At 32.7% G+C, this 26,037-nt stretch overlaps 2 protein-coding genes across 2 annotated transcripts in view; one reads left to right on the top strand and one right to left on the bottom strand.

The window, feature by feature from the left end:
* Window positions 1-258: 258 nt before the first annotated feature.
* On the top strand, window positions 259-23,451 carry LOC143046493 (polycystin-1-like protein 2). The gene is made up of 22 exons (XM_076219649.1): window positions 259-1,604; window positions 3,468-3,643; window positions 4,395-4,565; window positions 4,904-5,172; window positions 5,741-5,896; window positions 6,066-6,278; window positions 6,513-6,641; window positions 6,894-6,996; window positions 7,369-7,571; window positions 8,870-9,115; window positions 9,678-10,167; window positions 11,252-11,406; window positions 11,996-12,229; window positions 14,270-14,443; window positions 15,355-15,515; window positions 15,853-16,687; window positions 17,983-18,115; window positions 18,793-19,022; window positions 19,562-19,736; window positions 20,727-21,410; window positions 21,808-22,368; window positions 22,911-23,451. The coding sequence occupies exons 1-22, from the start codon at window positions 385-387 to the stop codon at window positions 23,177-23,179; spliced, it is 6,987 nt and encodes a 2,328-aa protein (XP_076075764.1). The 5' UTR covers window positions 259-384; the 3' UTR covers window positions 23,180-23,451.
* Window positions 23,452-23,938: 487 nt separating this feature from the next.
* LOC143044484 (uncharacterized) overlaps window positions 23,939-26,037 on the bottom strand; it is a 34,119-nt gene continuing 32,020 nt past the window's right edge. Inside the window, exon 25 of the mRNA XM_076216527.1 lies at window positions 23,939-25,613. Within this exon, the coding sequence (XP_076072642.1) occupies window positions 25,099-25,613 (515 nt within the window). The 3' untranslated portion in view covers window positions 23,939-25,098. The remainder of the gene's footprint in view (window positions 25,614-26,037) is intronic.

The raw sequence follows: 26,037 nt of genomic DNA, 5'->3' as shown, positions 1-26,037 counted from the left end.
ATTGAAAGCGGAAGTAAAGTCAAATACAACTATTCTGTAGGGGATGGAACAGTATATTCTGATAATATAAATCAGGACTCTGTTAGTAATTTTCAAATAAATAGAACTCAAACCTATAATCAAAAAGGCAAATTTCAAATAACATTTCATGCTATCAATAGCGTATCTCAAAAATATGCAGAAGCTTATGTATGGGTGTTAGAAGCTGTGACAGGACTGAAAATTACCAAATACTTTTATTTGTCGGATCACAGCTCTGACGTAAGTTTCGGTTATGGGGATGAGGAAAATATTTATCCAACTGAAAGAGATATAACATTTGATGCCTCAACCGTGAGCGGAAACTATATAAAATATGTGTGGGACTTGGGAAATAACGTTGTTATGGAAACTGAAGATCCTACCTTGACATATCAATTTATATATGGCGGAAATTTTAAAATTGTTGTAAACGCCAGTAATCAACTGTCGCATATAACAAGATCGTTCAATATGTCTATTTACCAGACTGTTCTCATTTCAACATTAAGTAACAACGGACCTACAAATGCCTTTGAAACTATTACGTTTACTCTTCAATTAAGTCAACCTGGTACAGAATCTTGCTATAAATGGGACTTGGGTGATAAATCACCAATTGTTTTGTATGGTGAGAAGAACTGTGAGGAAATCGCAACGTCATTGAATTATAAATACATGTACTGGCAGCCGTCCTCAAGTCTTATTCATACACATATGTATCGTAAAAATTCAACATATGAAGTGTTACTTACTGGAACTAATCTTATTTCATCTAAAAATATTTCATCGATGGCCATAATAAGTGGAATAAGTTGTTTTTACCCGGATGTTCATATAAACGGAGGTGGACAAGATATTGATGAACCAGAGGTTATCCAGAAATCACAGAGGATAACTCTAGAAAGTTCTGCAGAGGTTAACTGTAAAGTCTCTCAGACTGTTTCATATCTTTGGAATATTTACAAAATTAGTCAAGGAGAAACCTATCAAGATTATATTTTTGAAAACTACAAGATAGATGATTCTGTTGAATTGGATAACTTGAATTTAGTTTTCATACCAAGAATACTACCGATTGGGCAATATCGAATCAATTTAAATGTTTCAATGACTGAAATTTATGGACTGTCAGCCGAAGACTTCACCTACATTAAAATAATACCAACTCCTCTCAAGGTTAAAATAAGCGGCGGCAACGCTAGAGTTGTTGGTTATAATCAAATGCTGATTGTGAATGCAGGGGAACAATCATATGACCCAGACATAGATGACCCCAACAACAAGACAGGAATGAGATTTATATGGAAATGCCGACAGTCCATAGATATATACCAAGAAAAGATTTCACAGATTGATATTCCTGAATGGGATATATATGTCAACATGACTAGACAGGATGGTTGTTTTGGAACAGGTATTGGCATCCTGCCATTTCACGAGTCACAATTGAAAATCAGTACTTTGTATTTAGAACCAAATACAGAGAATGTGTTTGAAGTAGAAGTGTATAAAGATGACAGAATGGGTTCGTTTGAACAGTTAGTTTATGTTGTTGAAGGAGATCCACCAACGCTTATCATTAAGTAAGTGCTAATATTTTGTGTGGTTATGTTAGTGCCAACCTATCAATATTATGATATGTATTGTTGATAAGACATCACTTAACAAATCTCATTTAGAAACCTGTAAAAAATATTTTAAAGCGGGAAATTAGTTTTCAAGATGCACATCTTGATTATCAAATATTTCCACTTGGTGTTTCTCACTGAATATAAGAATAGGATCTATGTGAGGCAGTTCTATAGAAATTCCATCAACTATAATGACAGATGTATAAAGACAAAAACAATAAATCTGCAAATTTATGACAGAAGATACTCACAAACAACTGTTGTTAACACACGATATTTAACAGAGCTGGCCTTTCCTTTTATGATTGCTTTGATAGAGGGTTGGTCTTTTCATGGTATATATTGAAGCAAGAGTTCTTTGTAGTTAAATTGAATTCATCCCTTTCATAAGGTCCTTGACTTTGTTACAGTTGATCACGAATATGTTCCAATAATACTAGCAACAAACCCATTTTCTTTTTCTCGTTTGTGACATCATTGAATGAGATTTATCAACTAATTTTTACTCAATGTGCAGCACGGAGGTGTCACATATTGAACAGGATCTTCTGGGTTTACCTCCCAGTTATGATTCACAAATATATAAATTATAGCCATTGGGGAATGTAAACTACGGTCATGCAGGTGAAAAGTTTAGCTATCTATATATTAATGAGTGTTAACCAACCATTTTCTTCCGACAATGTCTGTACTAAGTCAGACAGTCGTTTTTCTCTCGTTCCCTTGGCTGTACTAAGTCAGACAGTCGTTTTTCTCTCGTTCCCTTGTCTGATAACGTTTAATTTTATCCTGTACTAAGTCAGACAGTTGTTTCTCTCTCGTTCCCTTGGCTGATAACGTTTAGTTTTATCCTGTATTAAGTCAGACAGTCGTTTTTCTCTCGTTCCCTTTGTTGATAACGTTTAATTCCGACAATGTCTGTACTAAGTCAGACAGTCGTTTTTCTCTCGTTCCCTTGGCTGTACTAAGTCAGACAGTCGTTTTTCTCTCGTTCCCTTGTCTGATAACGTTTAATTCTATCAGTTTTAATTAACGTCCCCTGTTTGAATTTACTTTAAATTTCTGTATTTTGGTTATACTTTTTTGTAGATATACATAAGTATAAATAGATATGGTTTTATGTTATAACCTTTGTTTTATATATGATTTAATGGTGTGCATAAATCCTCAGATGTCGATGCAAATGAATTTGCTAAAAGGCGTATTCAAAATTCAATCAACTATCATATTGTTGTGCGATTCATTTTCGTTAATCTTGATTTTTCCTTTTAATGAAATTGAGAATGGAAGTGGGGAATTTGCCAAAGAGACAACAACCCGACCATAGAGCAGACAACAGCAGAAGGTCACCAACAGGTCTTTTATGCAACGAGAAATTCCCGCACCCGGAGGCGTCCGTCAGCTGGCCCCTAAACAAACATATACTACTTCAGTGATAATGCACGCCATACTAAACTCCAAATTATACACAAGAAACTTAAAGTTGAAATAATACAAGACTAACAAAGGCCAGAGGCTCCTGACTTGGGACAGGCGCAAAAATGCGGCGGGGTTAAACATGTTTGTGAGATCTCAACCCACCCCCATATACCTCTAGCCAATGCAGAAAAGTAAACGCATAAAAATACGCACATTAAAATTCAGTTCAAGAGAAGTCCGAGTCTGATGTCAGAAGATTTAACCAAAGAAAATAATGGTTTGTTACCAATTATTTGTTCTATTATCCTTTTTCTTTTGTAATGAGTTGGTAATAATAATAATATTTATCTGACTTAAAGGAAATTTTCTTAGTTATTTTTTTTATATACTTTGCAGTTGCCATGTCAATTGCAAATCGAAGATGAATCCGTCTGGTGAATTCACTCTTTCTGTCACGTGTGTTGAATGTACCAACTACGATAAAGAAGAGTACAAATGGAGCCTTTATCTAAAGAATGAGACCCTTGGAGGATTTTATCTTGTCAACAACTTAGATGCCGTTACCGAAGCAGGTAAATCTACAAATGTGTATACGTTTTAAAAACTGCACTAGTATAAGTTTCATACATTATTTATTCAGTAAAATTTTAAATAAAATGCAATAAAATCACGAATACCTTTTACTTCAACTTTGTACTTTATTTGGCCTTTTTTACTTTTTTGGATTCGAGCGTCACTGATGAGTGTTTTGTAGACGAAACACGCGTCTGGCGTATATACAAAATTTAGTCCTGGTATCTATGATGAGTTTATTTACCTTAAGTTAAATTACAATTCAGAAATGAAATAAGGACATCGTTTTAATCATACAAAAGATTTATAACAATTGTATTATCGCATCATTCCTGTTTCTGTTTTCACAAAAATTTACATTTTTGCAGTGACCATAGAAATTTGATTTATTGTTGTTTTTTTGGGTTTTTTTATGCTGTTCATTTAAGGAGATATGGCTGTGTTCTGCAATCTTAAACTGCAAAATAGCAGAATACAATGCATATAAACTTTCTTATAAGGTCATCAAATTTTGATCCAGGATTGCAGCTTAAAATCAAGTTCGGCCTTACCATTTTTTGTAATATAAAAATCAAGGGAGATAACTCAGATAATTTTGATTTACAATAAATTATCTAAAATTTAACAAATTATAAAGAAATTCCATATGTTTAATTTTGGAATTCCCTGTACCTAAAATATTATTCAAATTAGGTAAAACTCTCCTTAACTATATTGACAAGTTTGATCACAAATAATGTGTATTTTCAGGAACGTCCTCTCAGGCGATAAAAATCAAACAGGGATCGCTTATTGGAGGACAGGTATATCGATTTAGAATAGATGGCAAAGTGTATGGTTACGCTCCTAGCTTTACTGAATATGAATTTATAACCAATCTGCCGCCATATGGAGGAACTTGCGACATTGATCCAATATCAGGTAAATATATATCTTTAAAGCTTAATATGGGGTATGGGTCTTGCTCATTGTTGAAGGCTTTACGGTGACCTATAATTTCGCTGTCATTTGGTCTCTTGTCTCATTGTCATTATATCATTTCTTCCGGTTTTCATATATAGATACTGGTGTATAATTATTATTATTAATTGCAGTTTAAGTTATTATTATATTTTTATTAAAATATCAAATATGTTTTTAACTAATGATTTGATGCGTCATTATTTATTTACTATTCCTACCTTAAATAATTTTTTTGAAAAAATATTGCGAGTTCTCGTACTAAACAGTGCCAGTTAATTCTTAAAAACTATTTTCAGGTTACGCATTAGAGACGGAGTTTGAAATACGTTGTCGGGGATGGTTGAACCCTGGAGAAGAGGCAATATTAGGACGTGGTTTGTTATACAGATTTTGGTCTCGTCCGCAGGGATCTTTTGACACACAGCTTTTGTATTATGGAAAAGATGCTTTCACCCCTAAGAGCAAATTCTCACTTGGACCTGTGGACAATGATTTCTTCCATGACGTTGTAGTTAGAATTTCCAATCCTATCGGAGAATTCGTAGAAACGTATCTTAAAGTGAAGGTATGATCATTAATGTCAAGCAACTTCGAAATATTGTGAATGTTTTTGTCCATAAATTAAACATGTTAAATATTTAACTGCGATTACAAACACATCAAACGAAAAGAAGTCCCATACATTATGATATTCACAGCTAGTAAGTGTTCATTTTAAAGCTAACACTTATCCTGTATTGGCTGCATCACGAATCACCTAATTCCTTAATAGGATATCAACAAATGTATATGTATAATCAACCTCCCCGAAAAAAGGATAATGAGCTCTATGTCGTGTACTTGCGGCAAAAGGTTATTTAAAAAATAATTGCAAATTTCAAATTTCATTATTTGTTTGAAAACTAACTTGAAATTACATTTTGATTTTGTTTGTAAAAGCAAGCCACGACCATATACGTAACAGGTACAGCAGACGGGAAAAACCCTTAAGAAACAGCACTACATGTACAATTATTGAACGAGGCTGCTCACAAATACTTAAAAGTTTGTTCAAAGTATCCTTTCTTTTTGAGTCACTAATATAGACGATGCAATTTATATTTTCACTGTTATTTTTTTTTCATTTTTGTAAGGTAAATGAACCAATGGAAGACGATGTATCGGACCTTCTTACCCTAACTAGTGGAGAATCTAATGAATTGACTACTCTGTTGTCATCTGGTAAAGCACAGGAAGCTAAGCAACTGGTGGTCGCTGTGGCTTCACTGATCAATTATTCACCAGTTCTGGTAAGCGATTACTTCATTGTGATAAATTTTTTTTCAGTTTTAATGACCAGAAGTGTTCTATGTATCCTTACTATAGATTTCAATAGAAGAAGAAGGCTTTTCATGTCTAAGCTAAACTCGTATGTTGGGTCTATGTTTTTCTTTACTCTTTTGAATCTTCATTCTCTAGATAGGAGTTTCAAGGGCGTCACTCCTACAAATGATAACGGCACCAAATACCCCACCATCGACAGATGGCAGTACAACAAACGGCTGGACCAATCAAACTACGACATTGTTACCAGGAGACACGTCTATCGAACCAGGAAGTACTATTGATCCAGAAGAGGCAGAGAGATTGAGACAAGAACAGGCAGCTGAAGAAAAGAAATTAAGGACCGAGGTAATATAAATGTCATTTCGATTATAGAACAATTCTAATGTTTACTGAACACGATATACATGCTATATTCATCTAAATCGTTACCTACTGGTTTAACACATTCATATATTTTCATTCAATGTCATAAAAAATAAATGAACAAATGACACGTATCTTTTATCCTTGTTACCTAATAAACAACATTACAGAATTTGTAAAAACTAATAATTTAATAATATCAATACTATCTTACAGCTTCGAACGTCCGTTATTAAAACGTTATCCTTGGAAACAGAAAGTCCAACTCTGGACTCACTACAACAAACAGCTATGGCTTTTCGAGTTATTACTCATGAGAGTTCAGAGATATCGGATGAATCACAGGTAAACAAAATCAAATAACAGTTTTATTGACACCGTTCATGGTTTTTTTAATAAATAAAACAATTAAACATCACGAGAATGGTTTCATTTTTATGATTCAGCTGTATCTTTTATTGCCCTCAGTATCTTGAGGAAACTCGCCAACTTAGAAATTATAGATAAATCATATAGTAGTTAAAAACAGATTCTAAAATTTTCATATTTGTGAATTTACTAGCTGCTCATGCTTCTGTTTTAACAAATATTTCAAAGGGCGTTGCAGTTGATGCTATAGGGAAAATGGCTGACACGTTCCAGTTAATGGTGGAATCCGAACAAACAGAGGCACAGGGTCAAAAATACAGTACGGCGGAAGGTAATAGACATAAAATACTTCTTATAATATTATAGTTGATGGTATTATAACACTTTTAGAAATACGTAATACACGACGGATGTCATATGTGGAGAAGGATATAATACCCCTCTAGAGCACCTGAGATCACATCCAGTTTTTGGTGGGGTTCGTGTTGATTTCCACCTAGTGTTTTATATACTTTTTTTATCATTTTCTATGTTAGCCGTTGACGGTTTATTTTCGACTTATGAGCTGAAGTTGGTTAAAGTTCTATAAAGAGTTGTGAGGTACATATAAACATCATATATATTTTTTGTTTATTCATTATTTATAATAGGACAATTTATTTTTGACACTTTTCACGAGATTTGAAATTTCATTTTTTTTTAGATATGATTGCAACATTAGGAAGTATAGTCTTTGCCGCTACAGGAGAAGAAATTATGAACATCTTTAAACAGAACATAATGGAATCGTCTGGTATCGACACAGAAACTATTATTGAACAGTCTACACAAGCAGAACGTACACAAGCAGAAACAAACAATACAACATCGTCACCAACTATAACAGCGGAGAAAAAGAAGGCAAAGGTATAAAAATTGTTTGCAATGTTTTGTGATATAATTGTGTCTTTTCTTTCCTTTTAATCATATTTCGAATGTTTTAAAATCTTTAAGCTCAAAAACTGTATCGTTGAATTTGAAAGAAAAAATGTCTATTAAAATGCCATGAATTTTACTTTGTAAAAAAAAGTCTGCAAATCCAATGGTAAATATAATGAAAATATTAAGTATATAAAACATAATATTTGGCTTTTTCCAATCTTCTGTCTCTATGTTCGTATAGGTAACCAACTTAATACACTAAATATAGACAAACACTGATATTTAATACGTTATTTGTGTACTTCGGATATTTACATAAGAAGATGTAGTATGAGAGTCAATGAGACAACTCTACACCCAAGTCACAATTTGAAAAAGTAAATCATTATAGGTCAAAGTACGGTCTTTAATACGAAGCCTTGGCTCACACCGAACAGCAAGCTATAAAGGGCCTCAAAAATGACTAGTGTAAATCAGGAAAACCAACGGTTTGTTTTTGTAAAAGATTTGAATTTTGATTATATTGTCAATTGAAAGTTTGTTTGATTGATTGATTGATTAATGGTTCCCCAACGTCCAGTGGCAAATATTTTATGCATGTTCTGGATGAGAACAAATTTACAATAAATACAATAGGTTATCCGGTAATATAGGTCAACTTGGTTGCAGGTCGGTAAAATTTAGAATTCCACAGGAAAATGAGGGTATATTGGCTAAGGACAAAAACTTAGCCTTGCAACTGACAACACAAGGACCACTTAAAGCTTTTTCCAAAAGGTTCTTAACGTGCAGAGAGCGTGACAATTTCTTTACTCGAATCAGATTTAATGTCCCCATTCAGACCGAACATGGCTGCGTACTTAATACATTCCGCACAGCCAAACGGACGTCCCACTTTTACTTCCAAACGGAAGAAGATATGTAGTCAACATATTTCTATTCCTTTTCCCCCCTTGGGTGAAGAGTTGAAAATGATTTTAAACTCATGAGGTGTAATTCTATTGTAATATTTGAGAGGCATTTTATACGCCTTGAACAAAACGTTTTTATAACGAGTTTTCTTGTTTCCGTTCATACAAAATTTCTTGGATTTAAAAAAAAATCATTTCATGGATACTTTACTTCTCTGGATTTACTAATTATATTTACAAACTCATATTTCTTTTTCTTATCTTGAACCTTTAAAATCGTAATGTGTTGTTTTATCCCTAACATCAACGAATATCAATCCCCAAACATGATTAAAAGTAAAAGTGTCTATTCCCCCATTTTCATTTCTACAGGTTAAAGAAATCGCATCCAAAGTTTTGAATGTAGCAGATACGATATACCAGTCTGTGATAAAGAACCAGGCTACAGATGAACCACCTGTTGTACTGCAATCTCCACTCCTTACAGTTCTAGCACAACGTAGTTCTATAGCCAAAATCAATAACTCCAATGTCGAAGCAGTCGGTGGATCGTTCAAAATGCCATCATCTGATTCACTTCTATTGAACATGGAGAATTCAACATACGTTGATGTTAAGGTGGGACATTTCGCAAAAATAAGACATTTCTATGAAAAACCTCTGCATACTTAAAAAAAGATCAATCTTCTCTTGCAAGAAATCGTGCATAAATAGTGTATATCATCACCAAGGAGATAATTTCATGTGAATAAAATGGGATGTATAGTTCCATCTATAAGACAGCAACCCAATGCTACCAAAACAAAATGAACAAAAGAGGTCAACATGAAGACTTCAACAACGTAATACAAAATGTCAAGTCATAAATCGCCACGACTCTATAAAATAATAAATTGAATGAAGCTATATAATATTCTTAGTGTTTCAGTTACAAAAAAATAAACATTTTTAAAAACTAGGTGATATTTATTATAATCATTGATTAATTTAAAACATCAGAATGAAAACGTAGTTTTATTTATGTTATTCATTAGAAGTTTATAAATAGTCATTCAAAAAATTATGTTTTAATATATCGCAACTTAAAACTCACAAAAGTAAAACCATTTCCTTCTAAAAGATTGCAAATCATATAGCTTTTTGTGTTGACATGTTATAGTAACTATATTTCTAATTGCAGGTACTTAGTTCACAAACAAATCCTTACATATGGGATGCTACAGCTAAATACATCAATAGCGCCATCGTGACGATGGACATATATGGAGACCAAGGGCAGATAATAAATGTAACTAACCTTCAGGAAGATATTGTCATTGATATTTCAGTAGATTCCTCAGCACTGAATGTACAGACATTTACTCTAGATGTTGATAATTCGGATAGTTTGTATTTTCATTCTTTTAGTGTTCGTTCTAATGATAGCGTTCTAAGTATTTTGATCGAGTCAGGTGAAATAAACAGGAAATTAGAAGTATTTGTGAAATTCGGAGATTTCCCCTCTGTGGTTGATCATGACTGGAATATTACAATCCCCCATTCAGTTACTGAGACGTTGGAGAAAAGTAATATTGATATGTTTGAAGAGTTGTCTCACAGGGTGTTCTTGTCACAGGAATATGTACGACAACATGGAGAAGGTATCTACTTCATTGGACTTCGAGGAGAAGGTATGGTTATAAGCCTTATTCTTTTTTTTTTCTTTTTTTATATTGGAATTGTTGAATTTCCATATTTTTGTGTTTAATATGAAAATAAGGAGATGATGTGTGATGTCATGTGATGTAGTTTAATAGAATTTGATTCTTTTACTGCGTGTAATCTTTTTTTCGTGGGTACCTTTTTTTCGTGGGTAACTTTTTTCGATAACCAACAGTAATTGTATTGTTGCGGATACTTGACTTTATGTTTTTGGATTCAATCTGTTATTTTGTATTTTATGAATTTGTATAACTAAGAAATCAACTGAATTAGTATCCAAAAGGGTTATCAAAGCCTAAGGTTAATTAGGAAAAGACTTGTAAGCAGGTTGACTTTGATGCATCATCGATCGTGTTTTGCTACCACTGCCGTTATTCCCTTAGAAATCTTTATTTAAAACAAACATTCAGAAGGAGGAAACAAACCAATAAGTACATGACTATATATACAGCAAACGATTGACATAATGAACATTACCTTGACCTTTAACCTTGACCTCATTTTAATTTTTTTGGACCAATGACCTCAAATCAAAAGATCCTAGGCATCTATCACGTATGGTTTTCCAGTTACAAATTTATTTCACTTATTTCAATACAAAAGGGGAAATAACTCTCATATGGGGTCTTCGTAAAGCTTCAGTCAAAATAAAACCTAACATCCTGAGGATATAACGAGCAATTTGGAAAAATAAATTTTGTCACGTTCTTTTACGGTTGCGGAGGAGATCTGTTAACAAGAAAAACAGTGTTTGGGGAGATAACTCTTACAAAGAAAAGTGTTCGGTTAAACAGGGCAAGTTTCAAAAGCGTATAGACTGTATGATATCATATACAAAAAAACTAAGAGACATCTTTTGAAACATTTTTACACCACAAGAAAAAAAATAGGCGGAAGAAAAAAAAATCAGAAGGAAATCAATAGGTCTTTCCACGGAAAGGTGGAAAGACCTAATAATAATAATAATCAGAACAAAAACAATAAGCCTTTCCACAGAAAAGTGGAAATACTTAATTAAGCAAATATTTCAATATTCAAAAATTTATTTTTTAGTGAATATAACGGAAGAAGATGTATACGAAGATTACTATGAATATACGCTGGAACCTGAAGAACCAGTCTTTGTTAACTACACTCTAAGTTTTGTGACGTCGGGTTGCTATTATTGGAGTGATATACAGGATAAATGGAAGACCGATAACTGTTCTGTATGTTCTTATATTATTGATCGGATATTTGAAGGATTTGTGATTCGTTAAAAATTTATTTTAAGAAGATTTGTTTTTTTATCAGTTTGCACTCTAATACTGTTGTGTTTAGCGGGTTTTTTTTTAGGTCAAAAACATCATATCGCACAGGGCATACAGCATGTTACTGAAATATTTCTAGAAATCCATAGTTTAAAATTGTTCGTGCAATAGTTGCTGATTAATGATCTAACAATTGAAGCCTTTGGTTGAGATCAATACGATGTTATATCGACCTATAGAATATGTTTCTGTTTGGTCGATGTACCCTCGAAACGACCTCATACAAAGGCTATAATTGAATAATATGAATTGAATAATATGTATTAGTAAATTTGCTGATAGGGTTTATCTTGACTTTTTAGGGAATCCTTCAATAAACCAATTAGTCGAAGAGAAAAAATACACTTAACAAGACAAACAAGTCTATAATGATTGTTGTCTCTGTTTCTTTTTTTGCATCTGATGTCAACTTAAATACTATCTTTAGTCTCTTACGAATACTAGTATATATATGATTTATAAAATATTGATGCATACATTTTTATAGGTCAGTCCATTATCAAACACAAACTTTACCAGATGTCTTTGTAACCATCTGACGTCATTTGGTGTTGACTTCTTCGTTCCGCCAAATGAAATAGACTTTAAGTCCGTCTTCAACAACTTAGACCAGAAACTTAAGGATAACTGGGCTGTTTTGGCAACACTGTGTGGATTTGTATTTTTCTATATAGTGGGTGTCATATGGACCAGGTACCAGGATAAGAAAGATATCATTAAGGTACTAAGTTTACTGAGTTTGCTACGATGATATACATTAATTATCCAATGTACAATACGGAAAAAAACACCAATCAAAATGTAGATGAAAACAAAACTTTTACCTACAGAAAAAAACCTAGGAGACATTCAAAAGTTTACAAAATACTATTCGACAAAAAATGACGAACACGAACCAAATACAAAAACGGGAACGAAGTTCGCTGAGCAGTAACATTCGTTGTTATCCATGACACAAGGTTTGTCGTTATTAAAATGCGATTGTGAAAAAAATGGACATATTTATAATATTCTGCTAACGCAAATCACCTTGAATTATGCCCCTAGGTATGACTTACATAGTGATTTTTAGCTCACCTGGCCCGAAGGGCCAAGTGAGCTTTTCCCATCACTTTGCGTCCGTCGTCCGTCGTCGTCGTCAGTCGTCGTTAACTTTTACAAAAATCTTCTCCTCTGAAACTACTGGGCCAAATTAAATCAAACTTGTCCACAATCATCATTAGGGTATCTAGTTTAAAAAATGTGTGGCGTGACCCCGCCAACCAACCAAGATGGCCGCCATGACTAAAAATAGAACATAGGGGTAAAATGCAGTTTTTGGCTTATAACTCAAAAACCAAAGAATTTAGAGCAAATCTGACACTGGGTAAAATTGTTTATCAGGTCAAGATCTATCTGCCCTGAAATTTTCAGATGAATCGGTCAATCGGTTGTTGGGTTGCTGCCCCTGAATTGGTAATTTTAAGGAAATTTTGCTGTTTTTGGTTATCATCTTGAATATTATTATAGATAGAGATAAACTGTAAACAGCAATAATGTTCAGCAAAGTAAGATTTACAAATAAGTCAATATGACTGAAATGGTCAGTTGACCCCTTTAGGAGTTATTGCCCTTTATAGTCAATTTTTAACCATTTTTCGTAAATCTTAGTAATCTATTACAAAAATCTTCTCCTCTGAAACTACATGGCCAAATTAATCCAAACTTGGCCACAATCATCTTTGGGGTATCTAGTTTAAAAAATGTGTGGCGTGACCCGGCCAACCAACCAAGATGGCCGCCACGGCTAAAAAAAGAACATAGGGGTGAAATGTAGATTTTGGCTTATATCTCTGAAACCAAAGCATTTAGAGCAAATCTGACAGGGGTAAAATTGTTCATCAAGTGAAAATCTATCAGCCCTGAAACTTTCAAATGAATATGACAACTGGTTATTGGGTTGCTGCCCCGAAATAAGTAATTTGAAGGAAATTTTGCAGATTTTGATTATTATCTTGTATATTATTATAGAAAGAGATAAACTGTAAACAGCAATAATGTTCAGCAAAGTAAGATCTACAAATAAGTCAACATGACCAAAATTATCAGTTGACCCCTTAAGGAGTTAAGATGGCTGCCATGGCTAAAAATAGAACATAGAGGGGAAATGTAGATTTTGGCTTATATCTCTGAAACCAAAGCATTTAGAGCAAATCTGACTGGGTAAAATTGTTTTTTAGGTCAAGATCTATCTGCCCTGAAATTTTCAGACAAATCAGACAACCTGTTGTTGGGTTGCTGCCCCCGAATTAGTAATTTTAAGGAAATTTTGCAGATTTTGGTTATTATCTTGAATATTATTATAGATAGATTTAAACTGTAAACAGCAATAATGTTCAGGAAAATAAGATCTACAAATAAGTCAACATGACCAAAATTGTCAATTGACCCCTTAAGGAGTTATTGCCCTTTATAGTCAATTTTTGTAAATTTTTGTAAATTTTTAGGAAATATTTTCCACTGTAATTACTGGGCCATGTTCATTATAGATAGAGATAATTGTAGCAACAAGAATGTTCATTAAAGAAAGATCTACAAACACATCACCATCACAAAAACACCATTTTGTCATGAATTCATCTGTGTCCATTGATAATATACACATAGACCAAGGTGAGCGACACAGGCTCTTGAGAGCCTCTAGTTTTATCTATCTTTATATCCTCTTTGTGTGGTGCTTAAATCTGATAACTTTTTTAAAAATTAATTTGTCTATTTTAAGTGGGGAGTTTCCCCTCTGATGGACAACATTGTTCAAGACAACTACTGTTACCAGATAACAGTGTGTACAGGAATGAGGCGAGGGGCAGGAACCAGGTCACATGTCAACTTTATTCTGGCTGGTGATTTGAAGGATACGGGTGTGCGACAACTAGAAGATGAAAAACAAATAAAGGTTAATATATGAAAAAGCAAAATGCAAATCATAGGAATTTGTGAAGATACAAAATTGTTTGCATAATTAAGCATTTTCATTAATACTTAATGTAAGTTGTTAACCAATTGTATCTGATTTATGTGGACAATAGTTCAAGTTAAATAAATCTAACCTTGATGTTGGATATATAATAATCACATTTTATTCTGAGCTACATGATTAGTTATATTAGTTGTCATTGACTTTGAACTATCTGGCAGTAACTCCGATTACTCTTAGATATGTACTTAGTGTCTTTTGCTAAGCCTGAGGGATAGTTACTCTAACACGTCCGTTCTGTGCTGTTATTTGGTGTTTTTCTGCTTTTTATCCATCTGATAAGCATTTTCAACTAGTATTTATAGTTTGTTCTTATGTTGTGCTGTTTCACCACTGTGCGGGGTTATGATAGGAATGGGCGTTCACATTTGTTTTAACCGCGCTACATCCTTTACGTGCCCGTCTAAAGTATGGTGTTCAGTGGTTGTCGTTGATTCATGTCGATTATATTTGTTATTCGTAAATTGTTTCGCTATATGAAATAGGGGCAAAAGATACCAGAGGGACAGTCAAACTCGTAGATTGAAAATAAACTGACAACGCCATGGCTAAAAATGAAAAAGACAAAGAGACACATAATAGTACACAACACACAACATAGAAAAAACGTAGCAACACAAACCCCACCAAAATTGGCTGGTGATCTCAGGTGCTCCGGAAGGGTAAGCAGATCCTGCTGTTGTTTTCTCTATTAATTAAATTGTTTCATATTTACATATAACAGGACGACACATAAATTTGGGTTTGCACATTTTATCTAATAGGTAATACAATAACTTTGTTTCTATGGCCAAGCTTAAATATAATGTTTATATTTTAATTTGTTTCAGACACTATCCAGAGGAAGTATAAATCATTACATAATGAGTGTCCCAGAATGGCTAGGGCCTCTGACCTATATTAGGATGTGGCATGATAATAGTGGGAAGGGGAGAAATCAGGGATGGTATCTCAATAAAATTATTATCACTGACCTACAAACAAGGGAAACGTAAGAATTTATATATTTGAGCTGAGAAGTTTTAACAACACAACATCAAGCATTTACTAGGAGTATTTAAATGAAATTGTTTAAATTATGATTTTTCCTTTCTCAAAAAGCAATCGTGATTCCAATATTTCAACATTGAAAACTTTATATCTTACGTAAACCAAGTTCCTGGTTGCTGGAAAAAAATATCTTTACGTGTGTAGGCCGTGGGTCCATTTAGATATATATCGGTCAGGAAAATATGTCTACCGGAAACAGAGATGGTGATGATAGTTAGCAATCAACAAATAGAATAAGCAAACAATAGGCAATAATTAATGTTCCTTTTTCTTTGCAGGTTTTTCTTTCTGTGTAACAAATGGTTTGCTGTAGAAGAGGATGATGGTATGGTTGATAGGTTGATACCAGTAGCAGGATCACAAGATCTTACAAGCTTTCACAACGTCTTTATGACAAAGACAAGGAAAAATTTCAGTGATTCACATCTGTGGATATCTATTTTCTCTAGACCACAGAGAAGTAGTTTTACACGAACACAAAGACTCTCGTGTATTCTATCGTTAGTTTTCACTACTATGGTGGCAAATGCTATGTTTTATCAAGCCGAGGAAAAAGTTACAAATGTTGAGTCATTCAAAATAGGACCCTTAGAATTTACATTACATGGTTTATACATAAGCGTTGTATGTAGTTTTATTGTGCTTCCTATAAATATTTTAATTGATTTAATATTCCGAAAATCACGTCCAAAGGAAACAAAGATTACAAATGCATTCATGGGAAATGTTAAACCAGTGAGAACACTTTCAGAAATTAGATTAAAACCAAGACATTTTAAGTCCGATGATATGTCTTTAAAAGAGGTATCAGACTTTGATATTGTACCACAGGAAGATTCAGTACATAAACATTGTCTGGATGATGAAATAAATAAATCTGTTACTCCAGAGTCATCGAGCGAGCATTCTCAAACAGTAAAACGTAAAGAAAAGTTCAAATTGCCTCATTGGTGTGTTTACATTGGTTGGTTATTAGTTTTTATATCTGCTGGAGTGTCCTCGTTCTTTACGTTCCTGTACAGCATGGAATGGGGTAAAGAGAAATCACTAAACTGGTTAACATCTATGATCCTATCAATATTTGAATCGGTAACAGTCATACAGCCTACCAAGGTAAGTACTATTATGTCAATTTAAATAATAGATAGACTTCGCCCTATAGGACACATTAAAATTATTTATTTTAACTGATCTGAATTTCTGTTATATAATAGTGCAATTGGAGATTGTTAAAAAAAGTTAAATTCATCAAATATGTCTATAAAAGAGAAACACACATGTTTTTAATTCTTGCCAAAGAGAGCAAATATTAGTACACATTTGAGTAAATCATTTTACAACAAGTCGTAATCTATAATTTTTTCACAGAATGTATTCTTATCATCACTAATGCTTAAATAATCTATTGTGCAATCTTCGTTTTAATGTTGTCTTGATTAATTTCTTGTCTTTCGATAGATTATCGTCATTGCTGATGTTGTCTTGATTTATTTCTTGTCTTTCGATAGATTATCGTCATTGCTGATGTTGTCTTGATTTATTTCTTGTCTTTCGATAGATTATCGTCATTGCTAATGTTGTCTTGATTCATTTCTTGTCTTTCGATAGATTATCGTCATTGCTGATGTTGTCTTGATTCATTTCTTGTCTTTCGATAGATTATCGTCATTGCTGATGTTGTCTTGATTCATTTCTTGTCTTTCGATAGATTATCGTCATTGCTGATGTTGTCTTGATTCATTTCTTGTCTTTCGATAGATTATCGTCATTGCTGATGTTGTCTTGATTCATTTCTTGTCTTTCGATAGATTATCGTCATTGCTGATGTTGTCTTGATTCATTTATTGTCTTTCGATAGATTATCGTCATTGCTGATGTTGTCTTGATTCATTTCTTGTCTTTCGATAGATTATCGTCATTGCTGATGTTGTCTTGATTCATTTCTTGTCTTTCGATAGATTATCGTCATTGCTGATGTTGTCTTGATTCATTTCTTGTCTTTCGATAGATTATCGTCATTGCTGATGTTGTCTTGATTCATTTATTGTCTTTCGATAGATTATCGTCATTGCTAATGTTGTCTTGATTCATTTATTGTCTTTCGATAGATTATCGTCATTGCTGATGTTGTCTTGATTCATTTCTTGTCTTTCGATAGATTATCGTCATTGCTGATGTTGTCTTGATTCATTACTTGTCTTTCGATAGATTATCGTCATTGCTGATGTTGTCTTGATTCATTTATTGTCTTTCGATAGATTATCGTCATTGCTGTACTTGTCTTGATTCATTTATTGTCTTTCGATAGATTATCGTCATTGCTGATGTTGTCTTGATTCATTTCTTGTCTTTCGATAGATTATCGTCATTGCTGATGTTGTCTTGATTCATTTCTTGTCTCTCGATAGATTATCGTCATTGCTGTACTTATTGCTGCATTACTGCGCAAACCAGATATTGAAGACGAAACAGACTTTGATGAGGATGCATCTAATCACCCAAAACCAGATGAGGAATTAATTCATTCCTCACCAAAACGAGGTAATTCTTACAGATATGTATTCAAAAATATTTATTGGTAAATAACAAGTGTGGACACAGATCAGTGTGGATAGTATGTTTAGATGTTTAACAGTGTATGCTAAAGGGATTTCTATGTTTTCCGAATAGGATTCTATATTATTAACTGTGTTGCACAATTCTGACAACCTGAACCAACCTGAGCATTTGGCCTGTTGTTTATTTAATATTTAGTTTTATTATGTCCAAGACGGGCTTTGAAGACACACTAATTGCATTAATTATCAAATTATTATGATAGAATATCTTTGATTTGGATACTTTTTGTAGCTATCGGAGGAATAGGTTCATTTTTTCATGATGTGATTTTTTGATATGGGAGATAAATGGTATCGAGGAAAATGTATTTATTGGTTAATAATTATATTGCATTTTGGGTATTATGTTCTTTGGGTGCCTATGCTCCTTCTGTGTTTAAACATATCCTAGCGTATATTTGTTTAAAGGCTTTTTTTGTGGAGCGGATAAAAGAAAACCTTTTCAAACACATCAACTTCATAATAAATAATATCAACTTCTTAACAAACATTCCACTGCAATGATGTTTTAGTTATAAGATTAATATTTGAAAAGCTTTTTGACCAAATATACAAAATAAGGATTGTTTTATTAGTTTTTAAATGTTTTTACTTTTGCAGAAATGCGACCATCTTTACACATTGAACCACCAGATCCTGAAGAAGTTGCTAAAGCAAGAGAAATAAGGTTGAAAGAGATGAAAATGCACGCTGCATTGAGGGAAATAGTATTTTATTTTCTATTTCTTGCGTTGATGATATTAGTAGCAAATCATAACAGAGATACAAGATCGTTTAATGTAAAAGATGCAATTGTTCAAATGTTAACAGTGGAACAAAATTTAACCAAGGTTTGTTAGTTAATGGTCATAAGATATTTTTTCACATGTTATTAAAATGATATCCATCCTGAAATGGACCAATATGTTTTTTGTTTTTGTCCATAGATTTACGAGTTTTGAATAGCGGTATACTACTGTTGCCTTTATTTAATATGAAATAAGGAGATGTATAATGATTGCTAATGAGACATCTCACCACCAGAAATACATTTGTTTACAAGATCTATTATAATAACACTATTCGAACAATAAAAAATAGTACATTTAGGGGTTTGGATAAAATGAAATACACCAATAAATATTTGCATTATTGTTGAAATATAATTTCAGTCGACTGGGAGGGCACATGCCTAAACCCTGAAAGCACCATCGATACGTGATAAACACGCCATCCCAATCATCTTGTGATCTTCTGTAAATTTATCATTAATGAAGGTTGATGTTTCAATATTTTGGTTAACATATTCAAAAATATGCATTATCAATTCTACAAAATATTAAATGTTCAGATGTTTTGACTTTAAATAATCTTTTTTGTATGTTTCCAGATCCACAAACCAGAGCACATATGGAAATGGATAAAGTTGGAATTACTGCCAAATCTCTATGTTTCAAAGCATTGGAATGGCGATCCGTTGGGCTCTCTTGGGGAAAGGATTGTTTCAACATTACAATCGTACAGAGTTGGTCCGATAAGATTAAGACAAGAACGAGTTAGGCCCGGTAAAACTTTCTTTAGTGAAACTTATTTATTGCTAAGTTTTTTCGTGTGTTAGGTTTATATGGAACACACAACGCACCAAATTCGAGGGTTCATCAATAGGACGATTGTGAAAAGTATTACATTGATGTTTCTTAGTGTTTATGTGTCCAGTAGAAATTTGTCAGTAGTTTGTTAGTAACTCTGATACCACAAGGATAGAACATTTGATCAATTGAATCCGAAATTATGCACAGTTTAATGGAATTGTTTAATATGAATTGTGATCAATTATGATTGTACAGCTTACAAGTAGCTTATTATGATTTTAAAATTGCATACTAGTATATGATTTTGATAAAAATATAACCGTAACAAAGATCAACAAAGGTTTCTGAAAGCCTTAATCTCGAAATAATTACTTATAGAGGTTAAGTGAATCGGCAAATTATTAGAAAAAATCAAACCATTTTTCTCACCAGTTCTCTTTTAATATTCAAACATTGATTGATTTTTGACATTTAACATTTTTATGAATCTTTGATAACGTGCATCTGATATCTATGTAGATTTTATTTGCAAAGCATGTCGACGCATCCTGTCTCGCTACTTTTGAAATCTATGAAATGCCTTCTATTGTTTGAACTCTATGCAATGCCTTCTATTTTTTGAACTCTATGCAATGCCTTCTATTTTACTATTACCTTGATATATATATTTCCTAATCGATTAACGAAAAAGAATTTAAATAACGCAATTCAAGTGTAGTACCACACAATGTGAACTCGGATATTCCTCTAAAAAAATTAGCATGGAGGGTTTATCTCTGAACATCATAAAATGGTTATCTGTTATTGTCTTTATTTAGACAGAAGACGCATCTGGCGTACTTAATTTTAATCCAGATATCTATGATGAGTTAATTTCAGCATTTCGTGGTGTGAAAAAAAAAATTTAGCAGAATTTATCAAACGATTACAAGCAAACAATATAATTTCTATATTTCGTTGCAGAATCTTGTAATATTCCGTTTGTTATCCATTCTGTTATTGGTGTCTGCAGTCTGGATTGGTCAACCGATGTAGGAGATGAACAAACTTATAGTAAAGGCTGGTTACCACTGCCAACAGGAGTGACGTACGATAATATACCAAATTATCCCTGGAAATATCGAGGTCTAATGGATAATGAAGGCATTCCATATAAGGGTACATTTGGTACTTACCCTGGAGGAGGCTATGTCGCAGATCTAATTGGAAAATACGACCGTGTTAAACAAACGGTAGAGGAATTAGAAAAAGATCATTGGATAGATAGATATTCGAGAGGAATATTTGTCGAGTTTACTTTATATAACCCAAACGTCAATATGTTTTCAAACATATTTATATCATTTGAGCATAGTACTTCTGGGAAAATGATACCAGAATTTTTCTTAAAAACATTTCGTTTATTTTCCTATATTGGTGGCTTCGGGCTATTTGTTGTGGCATGTGAGATTTTGACTGTTATATTTATTGTTTATTATCTTGTACGTGAAATAAGACATATACGAAGGCAAGGCCGACAGTATTTCAAAAGTTTCTGGAACGTTTTAGAACTAAGTAACCTGTTGTTAGCCATTGTTAGTGTAGCCATGTATACCATGAGACATGCTATTACCACCCTCGCACTGAGAAGCGTGACGAAATTGAGAGGTAACCAGTATTGATATATTGAATTTAATTCTTTTTTTTTTCGAATGGAGTTTTTGTTAAAATTTTATATTCATTTATTTTGTATAAAATATAATATATCGGGACACACGGCTTAAACGTTTTCAATTCAACCTATAAATAGAATAGAATTGGAATTCATTTGACGATGCTTATGGACTTGTTGTGTGTGATTGCAAGGATAAATTCAATTAGAAAAATTGACTTTAAAATTTTAATAGCTTTCACAGACACAAGCTTGCTTAACTTAGCCATTATATCTGAGCAGTTTTCAATTAAATTCGATTCGAAGTTTAGATTCTATTTTTATTTGATGCGATAAGAAGACCTGTGTTTATCACCAATGCTGCTAACAGTGTTTTTATTATTCTATTTTCAGATAGATTTTATAACTTCCAAAGACTTGCTATGTGGGATGAGGTATTTGGATATCTCGTAGCTTTCACAATTTTTGTGTGCATAATTAAACTTTTACACATGTTTCGATTTAATCGTAAGATGTCTATGCTTGCGGGTGTCATTAAGAACTCAGCAAATGAGCTGGCTGCTTTCTCAGTAGCATTAACAGTATTTATGCTTGGCTATGCTATATGGGGCTACATGATGTTTGGACCAAAGTTAGCTTCATATCGGACTATGCTGGACTCTTTAGAGACTCTATTGGCGTTTGCTTTGGGAAGTTATGATTACAGATCATTGGAAGAAGTAAACAGAGTATTCGGTCCGATGTTTTTCTTTGCATTCTTTTTTTCTGTAATGTTTTTGCTGATCAACATTTTTGTTGCTATATTGAATGAATCTATAGCAGCCATCAAAAAAGATGTTTCAAAACAGAGCAACGAATATGAACTTGTTTCTTTTGTTTGGAATAGATTCATAGCGTGGACAGGAATAAACTTTGACAGAATTCTCCAGAATATGAAATTAAAATATTTCTTAAGTAAGTATTAAACCTTTTGCATAGTTTTATATATAGACCGTCTAAAAACCGTAACTGCTATTTGGATTTTAATTTTCGAAAATAAACTTTACGATTCGAGCGTCACTGATGAGTCTTTTGTAGACGAAACGCGCATCTGGCGTAAATATAAAATTTTAATCATGGTATCTATGATGAGTTTATTTACACACATTCCTCGTAAACATAAATCTTTTTTTTTCGCCCTTGTGTATTTTTCTATTGTAAGTAAGTCGGTGATTTGTCTAAAAACATTTGTCGAATACATATCTAGTTAAACAATGTAAATATAAATAAGAAGAATGGTATGAGGCTAATGAGACAACTCCCCATCCAAATCACAATTTGTAAAAAGGAAAACGATATAGGTCAAAGTACGGTCTTCAATACGGAGCCTTGGCTCACACCGAACAGTAAAGCTATAAAGGGCCCCCTACATGACTAGTGTGAAACCATTTAAACGGGAAAATCGACGGTCTAATCAATATAAAAAATCTAGTAACATTAGTTATTTTATATTGTAGGTGATGAAGATATTAAAGAACTAGGAGAATCTGTTGACAACATCGAGGATAAGTTGGATGATATATTTGTACGGCTTGACAACTTAGCTGCGGCATGCACTAAAACCGAAGATTCGTTTGGAGAGAGTAGTGGTCTACAACCTCCCGTCTTTTCCCATCTTTTCCCTGGGTCATTTAAGAAACCGATTACGTTTAAACAAGGGAATTCACTACAACATCCGGTTTTTAAAACTGAAAAATGGTACGCACCAGATGCTTCTAAATGTTAAGGTTTGCATCTAATGCAAATCAAAAATTATCAAAATAGAAGTTACGAAAGCATTGATTGTGCATTGATCTTTGTCTTTTAAAGACGATTATGTATCAGTTTTCATAATTAAGATTTGTTAACGAATTAACATGTGTGCCGTGTCTTTAATAGTTGCAATTAATGTTCTTTACCTACAAGAGTAATATGTATTTGATATGTTATTATTTGCCAATATAAATCTGTTAGGTCCTGATGACTTGTTAGTTAGAAATAAAAAATGTTATGTTTTAATTGTGCTATTTATACTTTTAATCTAATATATGATTGCCTTTGCCTTCAAAATTCCAAAAATGAAATAGAGAAAAGTGAGAAATTATTACTAGCATTTAGTATTGCGAGTGTTTAAGTAGCAATTTAAAAGCGAGTAATGTTATTACGATTTAAAGAAAATTTGCATACACATATATGTATTAGATCTCGGAATGCGAATTTGTGGATTTTTTTTAAATTTTGATTGTTTACCATTGGTGAATCTTATGTACTCGCGTCTTTCGCGTGATTATGTATGCGTCTTCAGAATTGCGTATTGATTATAAGCCTGGTATCCTTGCTGTTGTTTTTGTTTTGTTGCCTTTTCGAGTTATAACAATTTACTTTTAAACTTAAAACATTTTAATCAGGATCTTTGTTTGTAATAAGATGTACCTGATGCATGTAATAAATAAGCAATTACGTTTTAACACGTGATCTGTTGCGTAAAGACAAGTAACTCAAAGGAGACAATTTGCATCAATTTTATTCAAACTAAAAGTTTGAAGAAACATAACAATGAGATCTTTGCATTTGCATGTATGAATACAACTGCTAATTGTTTTTCTGATAATTTTTTTTCGTAGTTAAATTAACAAGACTTAATTAATTAACAATGATTAATTTATAAGTATGGCCACAAAGTGGAATTATTTCCCAATTCACTTAAACCATTGTAATGTTTGCATGTGAAAAATGTTTGGAGATAAATAATGTACATATTGGCAAATCAATAAGATTTGTTGTCATACAAAAGTGCGACACATTGGAGTAAGTGTATAAAAGAAGGCTTCAAGAATTGTAAACCATATTTAAAGGTATTTTACTGTTTGGTCACCATTATGTCAAATACTATACATGTAAAGGAATCTTGTTTGAAGACCATTTTTTTTCTGATTGTCCTAATATTCAACCGTTGACAAGAATTTTTAAAATTTGCTCAGCATGAATATTTCCAATATTTCAATATATTCGTTTTTGTTCTTGTAGTAGATACGAAAAAAGATTTCCCTGAGAAAAGGTCTAACACAAAACATGTCAAAAATCGATTTGTGAATGAATATATCAGTGAATGGCGCTATGTGAATTTTTTCTCTTTCAAACATTAATATTCTTAATTCACTTTCCTTGTGAGCTAGATAGCTATTTATAACAAACAACATGACGATATGAATAAAACTTGGACACTCTTAGTAAAAATAACAGGAAACAATAACAAGCCAGTATCGTTTAACTTCTATAAACACTTTTCTGACTTAAGGATGTTCGCTACTCTTTTTCAAAATAACAAGCTGTTTAAAAGACTTTTATTACTCGATAGTATATCAAAAGAGGAACTTACAAATCAGATAGAAATGAAGGGTCCGTGTCTTTTTTTTCAAGATTGAATCTGTTGAAAATTACACCGAAAACGCTTTATTCTATCAAAATCTTATATGAAAAAATAGCAAGGATTCAATTTTATAAGATTTTGAAAGATGCCTTTTTGAAATGTATGTAATATAATGATGAAAAGAAAAATAGGGGTTACCGTTTCCAATTTTTAATGGCTTTACATAGATAAAAGCAGAGGATTCAGAATATATGACAAAATTTCTAAAACAGGAGATGCGAACATCCTTAACAATTTTATCCTATAACACCTTGAATTTTCTTCCACATGAAATCAACAATCTCATAATCGTTCGTTTGATTGGCTACATTTTCCTTTACGGTGTTAAAAGCATCAGCAATTATCGTTAGGAAAATACTCATTAATCCAACATAAACTATAAAAATAAACAAAAAGAAAAATATTGGACCCAAAATCTTCTGTGATGCTTCCATTGCGGCAAAATCAAAACTACCCAACGTGAATGCAAACATTGATTCTGCTGCGCTGACAAAACTGGCAAATGCATATAAGGTAGAACCAAAAAGCAGGAATCCAAATATGGTGAATGCTAAAAAGTACATAATGAACGCAAACGAAAACACTTTCAGATCTTTTGATGCTAAATTGACTGTATCTCCCAACATATTCATTTTCTTGTTAAACTGTAGAAGTTTAAGGAACTGTATGGTAGCAAGAAACACGACTATTCCAACCATATAACTGTAAAGTTCATCATACGCGGCGAGAGACTGGAAATTAACGTTGTCAGCTGTAATAAAAAACAAACATTACCGGTATTAATAAGTGCATGGTTGTGTATAAACATTGAAAAAATATTCTTTTCTACAAGAGAAACTGTTACAACTTAACAAGTGAATTAATGTTTTAGTTTTGAACTAGTCCATAACTGACGACATAAATGATTTTTCGATTAAGTGGCTTTAGGTTATTGTATAGTTTTATGAAATTTATACTTTGCGAATATGACTGTCTGCTTCGTGTAAAAAATACCTGATATTTCACATTGTTAAACTTGAGCACTTAATAAGGCGATTTAAACATTGATAATATACCAAGTTATGATTTAGAATTAAAGACAAGATTGATGGGCCCTATTACAACCAGAGAAAGACAAAACAAAATGTTGTCAGTTCGAATTAATGGGGTGGTCCGTGTTGTTTTTGTACCTCTAT

The sequence above is a fragment of the Mytilus galloprovincialis genome, chromosome 9 (genome assembly GCF_965363235.1).
Source record: "Mytilus galloprovincialis chromosome 9, xbMytGall1.hap1.1, whole genome shotgun sequence".
NCBI lineage: Eukaryota > Metazoa > Mollusca > Bivalvia > Mytilida > Mytilidae > Mytilus > Mytilus galloprovincialis.
The sequence above is the reverse complement of the archived record's forward strand: the minus strand, read 5'-3'. Positions and strand labels throughout refer to the sequence as shown.